The 15453-nt window shown below is 40.7% G+C and overlaps 1 protein-coding gene across 6 annotated transcripts in view; it reads right to left on the reverse strand.

The window, feature by feature from the left end:
* Positions 1-14534, reverse strand: part of fgfr3 (fibroblast growth factor receptor 3) — an 82548-nt gene extending 68014 nt beyond the window's left edge. For 3 of the 6 annotated variants that reach the window (XM_049481322.1, XM_007230891.4, XM_022684929.2), the window contains exons 1-2: positions 13956-14534; positions 4025-4296 (exon numbers count right to left, since the gene is read on the reverse strand). In XM_049481322.1, coding sequence (XP_049337279.1) covers positions 4025-4166 — 142 coding nt within the window. In that variant the 5' untranslated portion in view covers positions 4167-4296; positions 13956-14534. The remainder of the gene's footprint in view (positions 1-4024; positions 4297-13955) is intronic. The other 3 variants (XM_049481323.1, XM_015608290.3, XM_007230892.4) reach the window with 1 other exon arrangement.
* Positions 14535-15453: the final 919 nt, after the last annotated feature.

Below are 15453 nucleotides of genomic sequence, written 5' to 3' on the forward strand. Positions count from 1 at the left end.
TCCCCATTAACTGCTTATTTAAAGGCCTTAAATATTGAATGGGGTCAAATTTACTCCAAACGTAACAGGAGGGTTAAGAGTTAATTGTGGAGTTGGGCATTCTGAGGTTGCCTTACTTCAAGTTTTCTATTATTATTATATACTCAACCCATATCCATGTGTCTCACACTAATATAACTCCGCAAACATAACACTACACATTATATATAAATGTTTAAACTGCATTTACATATTATACATATTGGGGAACCCCCCACGTCCTTAAAAGCTTTAAAAACAAACAGATGTGTGTGTTGGTGTCTGTGTGTGTGTGTTGGTGTGTGGGCATGTGTATGTGTGTGTGTGTGTATCTGAACAGGTGGCTCTAGATGATGCTCCGAAAGTCACTGTGTGCATCCATAATTCATTGGCTGACCTGCAGCGAGATTTCAAAGAGCATTAATGAGGCGAACACACCCCAATCTAACCACATACATCACTGAACACACACACAGCAGTGATCACACACACCAATAAAGCATACACACACACCAATAATTTAGGCCAGCAAAGCATTACACTCCTTTCCCGACTAAAGTTAATATGCTGTAATGTTGAACGGCCTCAAACACATAGAGAGAGGAATTCCTCCAACAGAAGAATCTTTACCAAACAAATTTCAGCAACTTCTGTCTTAATTAAACCCACAAGCGGGGATTTCAGAGAGGCGGCGGCCCCAGCTCAGCATTCTATACAGAGAAAATCACTCAGTTCAGCATTAAATGCTGAAACCAACAGCCAGAAACTCACAGAACACACACATTTAAGTGTGAAGTCAACCTAACGTGAAATGAGCATCTTAAGCATTAAAATATGGGAGTTTTTGGTGATTTTTAATGGGGACATTTTGGAAAGTTGGGGGAGCCTCAACAAATCTAGAACCCGAGATTGCTTCACTGTACAACAACAATAAACAGTAGAAAGTAGAAAATAAAGTTTATTATCACATCTATTGATTTGTGTGTCATTAAATAAGTAATAAAAACACAGTACAATGCTAAATTGGCACAATGCTAAATATGCTGGTCTGGAACATAAAAAGTGGGGATATTTTGGTTGGATCACCAAGAAACCCTGGCAAATGATCATCAAACCAGTTGTGGTAATTTCAAAGTATACCTGTCACAATAATTATGCTATTAACTTTACATTTTATAATCTCAATTATTCCTGTAGAGCTCAATATTTCCAATATACAACAATTTCCAAGGAGATATCAGTATTTAACCATTCTTTACAAACCAATGTGTATGAATATTCCTAATTATTCAAAGTACGTTGTTCTTTAAAAGGAAAGAACTGCAGAATATTACTATTACTTAATTATTACTATTATATTATACCATTATTATTATACTATTTTTCAGAGGGAGACACAAATGCAAGTACTTTAATAAAAGAAATAAACTACAGTAAACACAACATAGGATAAACAAACAGACAGGGTTACTATGAGAAACACAGAATACACTCAGACAGAAAACAAAGTAAAACCTACAATCTACACAAGTTAAACACGCACAAGAATCGACAAAGGACTCTGAAACAAAGAGACTATATGTACACACATGGAAGTAACAGGAAACAAGAAACACCTGGGGACAGGTTATGAGTGGGCGGAGCTACATGTGAACACAGGTAAAAACACAGAGAACTACAGGAGAGACACAGAATAGCATGACAATATAACATGACAATATAATTGATCTCAATTATTTTGGAATTATTTATAATTCCGAAAAAATAAAGTTATCATGACAGGCATAATTCTTTAGCTGATTAATTTTTTATATGTAAAAAAAATATTCTAATTTTTAATTGGAATACACTTAACTCAATGAAGTCCAATCTGATTGGATGGCGGTATTATTCAGCATAAAGTAAAAACGCAGCATCCCATGCCCTGACTAAGGCCATGACTTGAGCCTGTCACAACCCACACACACACACACACACACACGTAATGCGCACCCTCACACCCCTATCTGTCATGTAATCCACTCCGCAGCGCCCAATCCATCAGGCTCAGGATTGTGTAATAAATCACCAGCTCAGACTGTGCTCAATAATGACTACAAGCTCTCACTGAAAGTGCTTAGACCGCTGGCACTGCTCTTCATCCTCTCCCACTCACACACACCACACACTCCACTCCATCGCCTCTACTCATCTCCACACTATACTTTCTTAATTGACAACAGTCCCTCAAAGCTTCAGAAGATTCTCCCTTTAAAAGTAGAATTATCACTTTAAAGATGAGAGCATGGCCTTTAATCACAAGCCTATATAGAAAGTTTGCTATTGAATTATATTTGAGCACAATACAGTCTACTATTTATTCAAAATACTAACAAAATATAAACATCCAGTGAGAGTTGTCAGTGGAAATTGGCCAAATTGGATGGAGCTGGCAGAAAGTCTACAGTAATTCTATTCTACTACAACTACTGTGGGACGGGTTTTCCAAAAAGGTCCTTACTAAAGCACTAACATGATTCTTAGATGTTTGAAAAAGTTTCACAATGAGAAATCTATATCCCTCTATATGTATTCTTATGAGCAAACTGGTCTCTGTAAAGTTGTGGTGAGCTCAAAAACATTCCAGAATGCACATGTAAAATTTTACAGGAGACAGGCTACAACAGCAGAAGTTGCCATTAGTCCTGGGCGATATGGGAAAAATCATATATCACGATATGGAATTTTTTAATATCACGATAACGATATATATCATGATACACCACATTTAAATATGTTTTTAAAGTTATTCTTATATGACAAAATAATATAATTGCTTACTTTTTTCCAACTTCATTTCAAAGTGACATTAAACCAGACATTCACAAATGAGAATTACGACCTTTTAGTGGTATATATATGTATCAAATGAAAACAGATGAGGTAGATGCAGTAGCTAATTTTTTCAAAAGATCAATGCGTCTCCATTGTTCAGCTCTCATGAGTTTAATAAAATAAAGCATGTCGCAAACCGGCCCATCTCAAAAGTCTCATCATAAGCATCTCATCATGAGCACAGGCTCATCTCAAAAGTCAACTCAAACTGTTTTTTGAGAACTCAAACATGACAAAGAGTTCAGTGTTCTTCAGTAGTCTTTTGGAATGCAGTAAAAAGGCAAACAATCAAAGAAAAGAATCCATGCTACTAAGAATAGAGGCTGCTAGATTTAGCAGATTTATTTCCTCATTAAGTGCTCAGTGAGTTTAATTCCATCAAAGTGTCTTGCTTGGTATGAAAAGTAGATCTTGCGCAAGAGTCATTCATGATTTGACAGCTTTTGTGAGAAAGAAATTCCATGGGTTGGTTCTTCAGGTTCAAAGCTTTTAAAACAGCTGTCTCAAACTGATCTGATAAAATATAATCTACTCTATCGCGATATTAAACAATGCAGGGCCTGTGACATCACCAGCCCCGCCCCACCAACCAGCTGTCTCGGCCCTTTAATCAGGTAAATAGGCGAATAAGAGCGTTTTTCTGGGATTTTCTGGGATCTGAATTCAGCTGCGCAAAACTGTGCTGGGCTGAGGTGCACAGCTTTCGACACGTGCGTTTACAAGCACGTGCCCAACCATGTGGATAGAAGCCATGAGGTTAGCTAGTGTTTACTCCTGGTTTTGAAAATGTAAATTCTTGTTCCCTCTTTATCAACAAAGAGATAAAGTGCAGTTAAATGTAATGTTTTAGTGTTTTTGCATTTCATTTTAGCACATATTCTGCATGCTAGTGAGGAAAAGCAATGCATTTTGTGCATTGTGTTTGCATTCTTCCATGGTAGTGTGCTCTAGTGTAGTTTGCTTTTCAATTTGGCACTAATTCCATTCCATAGTAAAGATCATATCAGGATCCAGAATCAAATAATCCAGATTTTTTTAGACACTACTCAAATGTTTGTGACCAGGTGTAAACAGAAAGGTCAGAAAGAGAGATACTGTAGTGTACTGTGTGTGGGAGAGAACTAGAACTTACCCGTGGGCTCTGTCGGGGGCAGGTGGGCGCTGAGTACGGATGGCGGGATGACGGAGGAGAGGTAGAGGAGGAGGCAGAGCGCGATCATCCCGGCCTGGGGGCGGGGCCCAGGTTCCTCACCACAGCAACCACGATCACACATCCGCCGCACACCCGCGTTGCATGGCGTCAAACCACACTCCCACTCACTTTCACACACACACTGCGTGAAGCCTCACACACTGACACGCTTACTCACTCACACACACACGTGTCCTGGGTCCACCAGCCACCTGAAAAAGACAACAGCAGAAAAAAGTTGGATTTATAAAAGAGCTCAGACTCTTTGTGACGGGAAAACAAACAGCTGAGAGGTTTAGAAGAGGTTTAGGAGGAGAGAAGTGGAAAAGGCTGTAAACAGAATGTTAACGGAACAAGACGATAAGAAGTGTTTGCTTGTCGTTCTTCGCGAGACACGCTATTAGAGAGTGTGAGCTACTCTCTGCTCTGGGCCGCTGACGTGGAAATGCTTTCTGCAGACTGCTTCAGAGCTCTGCGCCCAGAGAGGAACAAGGTGATAATTGGGCCTGCGCTGAATAAAAATGGAATTATTTACTTGCATTCGTCCGACGCAGGTTTACACGGCCCGACTTCTTGTAAACGCTTCTTCTCATTACTTCATTCTCTCTCTCTCTCTCTCTCTCTCTCAAGCTTCTCTCTCTCTCTTATTCTCTTTTATTCCTTCTCTCTTGCACTCACTCGCTCTCCTACTGCTCCCAAACACGTCTTTCGCTGAGCTAACACAAACACACTTATCGCTGTAAAGAAAACACACGCTCCCCTCACACACTGCGGCCTCTGTGCGTGTGTGTGTCTTCGAGATTGGGCCTTGCCACATAGAGAGTTTACATTAGTCACAATACGAGGAATGTAAAGTGGTCTAAAATGCACACACACACACTTATTACACACACACACAAGTACACTCAAATACAGAGATGAGAATGTGTATATATAGTATATTTTTTTATTTTATATCCCACTATAGAGAATAAGAGAACTGTGTGTTTGCTTAAACATCTTAACTCCTGTTATTTCAGAGCAGCCTTGGCTTAGACACACACACACAGACCCATAGACACACACAGACACACACACAGTGTTTAGATTAACGTTAAACGGTGGCATTTTTCTAGGACGACCACAGATGACCCACCCGCACCCTCCCTAAGGGTGGCGTGGTGCTGTTTTCCTTTCTCGTGATGAGTACAGGATCACGTCTTGGTCAGCAAATACTGAGGAAAGGTCTAAAAAACACACACACACACACACACACCGACACACTTACACACACACACACACACACACACACACACACACAGGGCTGGCGTGTTGAGTAACAGTGTGTTTTTTCTGGCTGGGCAGAGCAGCAGTGTGTTCAGCGCTGTAGAGTGATAGTGTATCAGGTTGGGTCTGTTTGTATGAGAGAAGGGTGTATTTCTGGAGTGTGTGTGAGTGTGTGTGAGCATGTGTGTGTGTGTGTGTGTCTGGCTGGCTCCTGGAGTATCTTACAGTCTTACAGTAACACACTGATGAGTGGAGCTCTAGCTGACGTAGCACTCACTCACTCACTCCAGACCCAAACCCACACCACTGTTAAAAACAGAAAAGGCTGGAGTGTGTGTGAGAGAGAGAGAGAGAGAGAGAGAGAGAGATGGTTTGATGGAAAATGTCACTTGTGTTTTTTTTTTTTGTTTTAGTTTTATTTAGCGCTGATTTTCCGTGGAGACTGTATATCTAGGTCTTTAGTGATCTGTCTACTCTTGACTCTGCTTTTGCTTCAGCTTAAACTGAATTAAGCTTGTAGCTGTTCCTGCTCATATCCTATGTTTTTCTTAAGTTTTATACAATTAATAATAATTCTTCAATGTGAATGGGCAGGACTAGACTGCTGTACGCTGAAAATCCATAGGCTATGTTTGTAAACATGTAATAAATGCATAATAATCAGCTACTATACTTTTTTTTAATCCCATTTTCTCCCCAATTTACATGGCCAATTACCCAACCCACTCATTAGGACTCCCACCATCACTAAAGATGCCCCAACACACCAGGAAGATGAAGACTAACACATGTTCATCCTCCTATTTTAGAGCTGCTGCTGATGCAGCATTGCTGAGTACCATAACAGCACACTCGGAGGAAAGCGCAGCAATCTGGTTCCAATACATCAGCTCACAGACGCAGCCTTGTTCTGATCAACATCACCCTTTGGAGTGATGTGGGGAAAGAGCGCCATCTACCCACCCAAAAAGAACAAGGCCAACTGTGCTCTCTCAGGGCTCAGGTAGCCGATGGCAAGCTGCATGAACCGGATTCAAACGGGCAATCTCCTGCTCATAGTGGCAGCACTTAGCCTGCTGGATCACTCGAAGCCCCCAGCTACTTTAAGTAACACCCAGTTGTGCACACAGCTACTGCCAACAAAATAGGACTGTAGCTGATAACCATGAATCTATTGGCACTAATCAATCAAACAATCAAATCCTCACAGCTATCCAAACTATAGTACAAAGCCTTCCCCGGACAGTAGAGACATTTACTCCAAAAACTCCAGGATAACCTTTTTGTAACACCCATGATTTTAGAAATCAAGTGCAGGTCTCCCAATACATTTGTCCATACTGTGTGTTACTAAACATGCTGGGACTGGATTCACCAGCCATAAAAAACTTTTAAAATAAACTTTAAAAATAAATAATAACTTTTTTTGTACATGCTATTTTTTTTAGCCAAAACGTTCTTAAATTTTAAGAAAGTGTTAAAGGTTTTGTTAAGATTTTTATCCAAGTTTTTGTCATGTTGCATTTCACAGCTTAAAGCAGCTTGAGTTAAATTCAAGCTTTTTTTTACATAAAAAGAAAAAAAACATACAAAGAAGATTTTTTAAGGATATTAATTAATCTTAACTGTTCATTATTAACCTTGAAGTTTGAGGAAACAAATGCATCTATGAAAAATGTCTTGTTTTAAAACTCACTTTGTGAATATGTCCCTGGTTTTTATGACATCACAAAATGAAAAAAATGAATTGTACATTTTTCAGGAGAATTTCTACATATGTCATCTTTCTGTACTCTTTAAGTGAATGTTTACAATCCAAGCCATCAGTCTCTTTCATTTTCAATAGAAACAACCGGGGTATCTCTGATATGTCCTTTAATGCTGCACGTGTGCCTCATTTTCAGTAATTACCTTAAGGTTTTCCTTCCCAACTGCTTTAAAACTAATACACAACTAATGCAATGCCATTATAAAAGTGAGTTGGCCCGTCTTCAGACCTCCAGGGTATAAAGCATTGATCAGAGTCTTCATTTGACTTGGCTAAAAGCAGCCAAACCACTTGTTACAACATGAAGTTCTTGTTTTTATCCCTATTATTTTAGAAGAATCAAAGTGCCCATATAAAGCCGTGCACGTACTGCGAGAGGGCAGGAGGTCGAGTTAAATCCACACGGCTGGATCCAGTCTCCGACACGGCCTCTCGACGAGGGTCGCTTACAGCGAGCGTAACATAGTGCCTGTGCTTTAGCGCAGTTTAAAGTTAGCTTCTGGAGTCTAAACACACGGCGGTGAGGGTGGCGGGGCGAGGCAGGGCATTATGACTGATTAACAGTTAACAGCGTAAATGGGCTGCGCATGTGAGCGGAATAGGCCGTATTTATCCAACAGGATTTGTGAAGAATCTGATCTGAAACCTGAATCTGCTTGTTGGGGGCTCATAAATGAAGGTGCTAGCTTCCACATTTTGCTTTTTACTGTTCGCTGTGTTGTTCCCTCTGCGCCTCTCTGATCTGAATCAAAGGGAAATATGCATGAAAAACATCTACATACTGGGCCTAACACTGCTGGTGACAGGAGGCTGGACTGAAGCGCTAGGCGGTTTGGCACGGAGAGAGGGTTTGTGCGTGTATGAAGTTGTGATTATTTAGTGGAGATGACCGAGGCACTCAAAATATGTACACAAACTTTAATTGCTCTCTTCTGAACAATAAATATTCAGCTAAAAGGGCCAGTATAAGACTTTGTAGGAACTTTTTAAGCGAAGCCAAAAGCTAAAGTGTCATTTAACCATTTTAGACAGTTGGACACTGTAAGAAACTTTAAGAAATCTTTTCTTATTTTTTTTCTTTATTAATTTCTCAATTTGCTCATGTTTAAATGGGATATCTATGTGTTTTCTAAATGTTTTCATGCTTTCTGTGGATAGCTAAAAGATTTAAAGCAGCACTAGGTAGGATTTCCTTGATTTTTGATCTTTTTAAAGAAGTGAAATTACAGCTTGAAACTCACTGCAGTGCTCCATTGAGTTGTAATAGGAGGAATAGCAGTGTTCTCGTGTCTGTGCCGGGCTCCTCTGAGCTCAAACCAGACTCTGTAAGTTTTCCGAGGCGGCCGTGACCAACGCTCACGAGAACTGCGACCTGCTTTCCGACCTTTAGTTCTAACAGTTCTACAAGGACTACTGCTTCATTCTTTACAAACTAACATACAGACACTCTGGCAGAAGCTGGAAAGAGACCAAATATGTCTGTGAAAGCCAGAAAATGAGATAGAGTAACTAATCCGCCTGAAACATTTATTACACTCTAAAACTGTAGGGGGAGCCCACGAGCACAAAATCTCAATCCTACCTAGTGGAGCTTTAACAAGAAAAACTTTCCAGCCTGCTTCTTCTACCTATGCTATAGAAACTTTAAGAAACATTTCTAAAAGTCTTGATGTTTTCTGTGGATAGTTGAAAGATTTAACACACAGGAAGTGTTTTTTTTTATTCTGAAAAGCTGGGTCTTGGTCTTCTAACGATGATGTATTGACCAGACCCATGGACGTTTTTTTTTGTGCATAAACCAACCTGTATAGCACAAAAGCAAGAAAAACTTTCCAGCCTGCTTCTTTTACCTACGACATTAATTAAAAAAACATAGGCTAAATCATATAGTCAAAGCCACTTAATTCACATTGGTTGCTCAGAGAATCCACTAAAGAAATGACATCCAGCCCTGCATCTAAATTTTGTAATAAATAGTTTGGATTAAATGGTTTGTAATTTCCCAGAACAGTAAGTCTGTTCTGACGTTTATATAAAATAATAAATTATAAAAAAATCCTCTGCACATGCCTGAAAGGGTTAATACAGGGATCAGAGAGTACAGAGCAGGTGAAAATCTGTGTGAAAAGTCTGTGATGTCTCTATTACTCTCTGAAAGTAGTCTTTCTCAGTCTCTCCTGTGGCTCAGTTTGCTCTGATTAAGCTGCATATTGTGCTGCAGAGGAGACGCCGTAAGCCGTTTTCACCACGTTCCATATTAAAAAAAAGCCCACTGATCCTCAACAACAGCAGACAACCGAGGCAAACGGTAAAAGATCATTTCATGAAGTGGATCTACGGCTCCTGTCAGCAGGTCACTGGAGGCTCGCTGTAGCCATATATGAAGGTGGTTACTCAGGTCTGCCAGGCTTCTGCTGAGCCTGTTATCCTTGCAAAATGAAAACGCAAAGAGCGGCTGATTAAAAACAGGATGAGCCCAAAAGTCGGGGGGCTGATCAGAGGGTCTGCTTGTGCCGAGTTTTTTCCGAGTTCTTCTGAGAAGATCCTCACAAGGTGACACGCTGGGCTTGAGTCAGGCCCAATCGGGGAGTCGGCTTTTTAAGCGCTGCCACAGTGAGTGAAGGAGGCCAGTCAATATAGAAAGGCTGTGTTTCTTCTAGAGTATGATCAGTGCATTTTCTGCCCTAATTTCTTTCTCTTTATATTTATTTGTATGCATAATAAATGTCAAAAGAGATGGGCTGATAGAGGAAAATCACACCTGAACTTCTATCCTATTATTCTAGAGCTAAACATAAAGCATAAAATGTATAATTTGTATAATTTTAAGACATTTGCACAATTTTACACAATATCTATTGCGATAACCATGACTGCAGACTTTCAGATGCTTTAGAAATCGAGAAATAGATTCTTAAAAGTACACTTTAAATATTCTCCATTCATGATATGTTGCACTTCATCTAACTAAACAGCGGTAATTAGTGTAGTGGCACTGTTTAATGAAACGTGTCATTAATGACGCAACGATTTGTCGATATAATCGACAATGTCGATTATTTAAATTTGTCGACCACAAGTGCTGAGGACAGAAGTGCAGTGGGACATAAATGGGGGTAAATGGCTCACTCAGCTCAACTCCCTCCAAAAATGCCCACAGAGAACAGATTACATATTTACTCACTAAATATTAGTACTTTCCATGTTTAAACAACATCTAGACATTTAAATGCCTTTTTAAATCTCATGTTCAGCTGTTTCTATTGGTTTTAGTGATGAAGGACATGGCAGAAATAATCGTTTACTTATCGACTAATCGAAAAAATAATCGTCAGTTTAGTCGAATACCAAAATAATCATTTTGTTAACAACGATAGGGCTGCACGCAGTAAACACGAGGTAACCGCATGGCCTCCATCCACATGGTTTGGCACGCGCTTGTAAACGCATGTGTCGAAAGCTGTGCACCTCAGTCAGCACAGTTTTGCACAGATATTTCCAGTTACAGCTGAATTCTTGCTTTTAATCCCAGAAAAATGCTCTTATTAACTTTTAAAGAGACATTAAATGCCTGATTAAAGGGCTGATTACTGTTGTATTGCTGTTTTCCTTTGGTTTTGAGTGCTCCATGCTGACTAAGCTCTTGATCGGTCATGGCGCGAAACAGCGCTCGGGTGGGGGCATTGTCAGAAATAGAACAATTTTTCCAATTTCGTGCCGCCCTAGTCAGCGATATACTTAACATGCTCAGGAAGCCTTAAAATGTATCACGATAACAGAAAAAAAAACCTTATCGCAATATGATTAAATATGCCATTCTGCCCACCTTTACCTGAACTCCATTCCACAAGTTCAGCAGATTCCACAAATCCTAAGATTTGCTCCTCATTTGGACCAACAATCATTCTTTAAAACAGAACAGTCTCCAAAGGATAATCTAAGCCACTGTTCTGACCAGCTGTGACCACATTAGACCATCACAGCTTTATCCTATATCAGCCAGAGAGTTTAAAACAAACACACCTGCTCCAGAGCAGCTTCTGCTACAGCAGCTCCTGCTACTCTCCTTCTGTCTGGCTGAGGTAGTCTACATGGCCCATGAGGGACACGAGTGAGTCCTGAACGAGTGCTACTTCAGTGGTGGTGGCTAATTACCCCCAGAAGCCCCCCGTTAACACCTGGGGAGACGTTAACTCACTCTAATGTGCACAATTGGTTTCAGATGTCCTGCGCCTATGCGGGTCAGAAACGGACACACACATATACACACACACACACACACACACACTGTGGGTTCGTTCAGCTGGACCAAAAACACACAAGCCTTCTCCAGTGACTTCTGAAGGAATATTTGGCTAACAAAGTAGTAGCCCAAATTAGCCCTTTTCTATTCTTACAGCTATTTTTAGACAGATGCCACACACCCACACACTCATTCACACACACTCATACACACACACACCTCACAGTCTCTTCCCAGCAGGAAAAAGCTTGCTAGCTACATCAGACGCCTCACGGCTAAGGCTCTGTTGTGGTTTGTGTTGCTGTAGTTCAGGAGGGAAAATTAAACTAATGAGTTAGCCTGTGACATTAATCTATTAACACTCAGCAGAACTCATCCTCTTTATACTACAGCCTGGAGGACTGTAGAGCTTCCTGCACATCTCACAGAACTGACGCATGTGTGGATTTCTTGTATGTTTAAATGCTAAAAGCTAAAAAGCTCTTTTACATAAATCCAAACAAGAGAAATTAGTCTGTTTGGGTCAGTGGAGGAGCTCAGGTACTCTCAGGGAAAGCACTGTGAGTTCCAGACGCAATAACAATCACTTGGCTTTGACTGAATGAGGCACAGCGAGGTCCTAAATCACAGTACTGTACTATGATACACCACATTAATCTCCTGTACATGTACCGTACTGTAAAAGCTACTAGCTGACATAATTACAGCAAAATAATTATTTACCATAGGCTCCCGGTGCCATCTATATATACTGTATATATATGCATATTGGGTGTGTCTTTCCAACCTCACTCTCACTCACTTTCAGTGTGTAGTCATTCCCTCCAGGCTACCCTTTTCCCTATGTGTTTGCTTGTACGATATTTTGGTCTCATCAATAAAGGCTGTAAGGGCAAAATAACACTTCCTCTGCTGCTGAAAGTGGATTAATGTTGGCTAAAAGGTACAGTCACCACTGACACACTAATGTAGAATTACGTCATTAGAAAAGGTGGCATCTCCAGAGGGTTAATGTTTCAGTCATTAGACGTCTAAGTGGTTAACTGGCCCTAACATATCAAAGCATTAAGTAAAGAAGCTAGTGTGAATTTGAGTGATATCAACTCAAATACACAGTTCACTTGGCTTGAAATGATTTAGATGTTTGAAATATACAACACTGAGTGGACTATACTAACTATAAAACAAAAGTACATCTTAACTGAAGGTTTTTTTTTGTGTATGAAAGGTTGTTCAATGTTACTCTAATAATGAAAGTATTTGTACTATTCTGTGAGCTGTAAGCTCTAGGGTAGTTAGAGTTAATAGCTAGATATGTGGTTTTGGACGCAGCCTAAAAAACTCAACAGACCTGTCTGTCTGAGTTGAAGACAAGGAAATGAGGAAAAGGCACATGCTTAGCTAATCTAGAGCTACTACTGACTCATAAAAAAAATCATAAATAAATAATTATTATTATTATAGGTCAACCCTCTATGGCATGGATTATATTTTTGGGGAGAAACAAAACAGATATTTAGCAACTTTCCGAACTTTTTTTCAGACCACTTTTTTATTATTTTGATAACAAGCTGATTATTTGAATCACCACTGTTTTAACAAAACTGACCTATATAATGTTGCCCAATGGGAACAAATTAAAATACAAATAAATAAATAAATAAATAAATAAATAAATAAATAAATAAATAAATAAATAATAAATAAGGTATGGTACTGAATGGTGTAATAACAACCAAAATAATAAAAAAAATATTGTGCATAAACACATTAAAGAAAAAGCATTTGTCGCTATTTAATGATTTTATATAGACATTTTTATTTACGTATTTAAACATTGTTTTTCTTTTTCATTTGTTGCCTCTGGGCAACAGTATATGGTTAGACCACATTTGTTAGGGGAATAATGCCAAAAAAGCAGTGGTGGTGATATATATTTTTTCAAATATATATAATTAATGCCATAGAGGGCTAGTTAAAATAATAACAGCAACAAACAGGGAATAAAGGGAAAATAGAATCATAAATCGATAGATAAAATACATACAGCTCTGAAAAAAAATTAAGAGACCACTTTTCACTCAGTTTCTAAATCAGTTTATCTTATTTTTCTACTTACAGGTATATTTTTGAGTGAAACTACACATTGCTGTTTTATTCTATAAACTACTGACAACAGTTCTCCCAAATAAAAATATTGTCATTTAGAGTATTTATTTGCAGAAAATGAGAAATGTCTGAAATAACAAACAGTATGCAGAGTTTCTATTCAAATAAAAAGAAAACAAGTTCATATTCATAAAGTTTTAAGAAATCAATATTTGGTATAAAAAAACCCTGGTTTTTAATCTCATTTTTCATGCATCTTGGCATGTTCTCCTCCAACAGTCTTACACACTGCTTTTGGATAACTGTATGTCACTCCTGGGTTACCTTTATCTTCCTCTTGATTATATTCCAGAGGTAAAATCAAAGAAACTCATCATGTTGTCTCTTAAGTGGTGTCTTATTTTTTTCTCAGAGCTGTATTCTGTAATATAACGCTAGGTTATGAATCTTAGTGAAAATAGAGGCACAATAATAGGACTACTTACCCAAACTCCCTCCGTTTTCTCAGTAATCCTTTTTTTTCAGCAGGTAAAGCTAGTTAGCACAAATCACCATAAACAGTTCCTCCACGCGCACACGCACTCATAAACACACACAGGTCCAGTCCACCTTGCTCTGTGCTCGGTGTTCACGCGCTCGCTCGCGCTCAGCGCTGCGTGTCTCCAGCTCATCCAACAAACTTCACTCCACAGCAAAGCCGCTCCACGCGAACTCGTCCAAATAAACAAGCGGCGGCTAGAAAAGCCCCCGGTTCCAGTCAGAGGTCTCTCCGGGCGCTGGGGGACGCGGGGCTGAGGGGCTCCGCTCCGGGGAGGTGTGCGCGTGTTCAGTAAAGAGAGAGAAGCAGAGAGAGAGAGCTCCGTGCTCCGCGCGCTCCTCCTGCCTCGCGCTGTGTGAAAGCCTGCCCGCCTGCCACGGGCTGCCACTAACAGTTTGGAGAGGGATGGAGGGAGAGGGGAGGTTTATAAAAAAGAAGAAAAAAAACACGAGGGATCAGATTTCAGCCCCCGGTCCCTTCGCCTGCCTGCTGCTGCTGCCGCCGCCGCTGCCCCCTCCAGAGCTCACACAGGGCACGGGCTCACAGACTCACTGAGAGAGTGAAAGAAATTAGGGGGCGTGGTTTACGAACACGACCACGCCCCACGCCCAAATCTAACCACCCAATCTGCTCCTCTCCCTCTTTCTCTCTCTCTCTCTCTCTCTCTCTCTCTCTTTCTCTCTCTGTCTTCCAGCGCGCGCTGCTCCCTGTCAAATTAGCCGCGCGCAGCGATCCCAAACCGCTGAACTCCCGCTTGCAGCTGCAGGACCGCGCGTGCCTTTCAGATATAGCTATACACCGCGACCGCAGGAAGGTGCTGTGCTGAAGAATTCACAAACACAGCCTTACAGATAACCGCACAGCCAACAACTAACTGCGCCCCAGCACCAGCTCTCTGCTCTCTATTCTCGGTTCGGGGTTTGTGGCCTGAGGCTGCAGATGGTCAGTGAGAGGGAGAGAGAGTGAGTCCACACTCGCTGACCCTCAGCTCAGATAATGCTGTTATAAACAGTGTTATTAAGTTAGCGCTAGCGCTCTTTAGCCGTGGCCTGGTGTGGTCTGGCTATAAAAGTCCCAACGCCCCCAACCAGAGCTTTTAGTGCATTTAGTGACAGTCATAGGCGTAGGAACCGGGGGGGATGGGTGGGACATGTCCCACCCAATATTAGAAACAGGTGGATTTGTCCCCCCCAAAAATGATATCAGTTCGCTCAGGTCAGCTGTACTATTAATGAGGAGACAGACCGGACCAATCACGGAGCCGGTTCAAGTATTAAGTCACGCCTCTCAGTAGAAACAGCCAATCAGCTTGCTGGTTTTGCGGCGCGCGGAGCAGAGGCAGTTTGCTGTTGGGGAAGCCCCGCCCCCTCGCTGTGAGATTTAGCAGCGGGATCGGGACGCAGCAGCTTCAGCTGATTTTAAAACAGATATGGATATACGGAGAT

Source organism: Astyanax mexicanus, chromosome 7 (genome assembly GCF_023375975.1).
Source record: "Astyanax mexicanus isolate ESR-SI-001 chromosome 7, AstMex3_surface, whole genome shotgun sequence".
Classification (NCBI taxonomy): Eukaryota; Metazoa; Chordata; class Actinopteri; order Characiformes; family Acestrorhamphidae; genus Astyanax; species Astyanax mexicanus.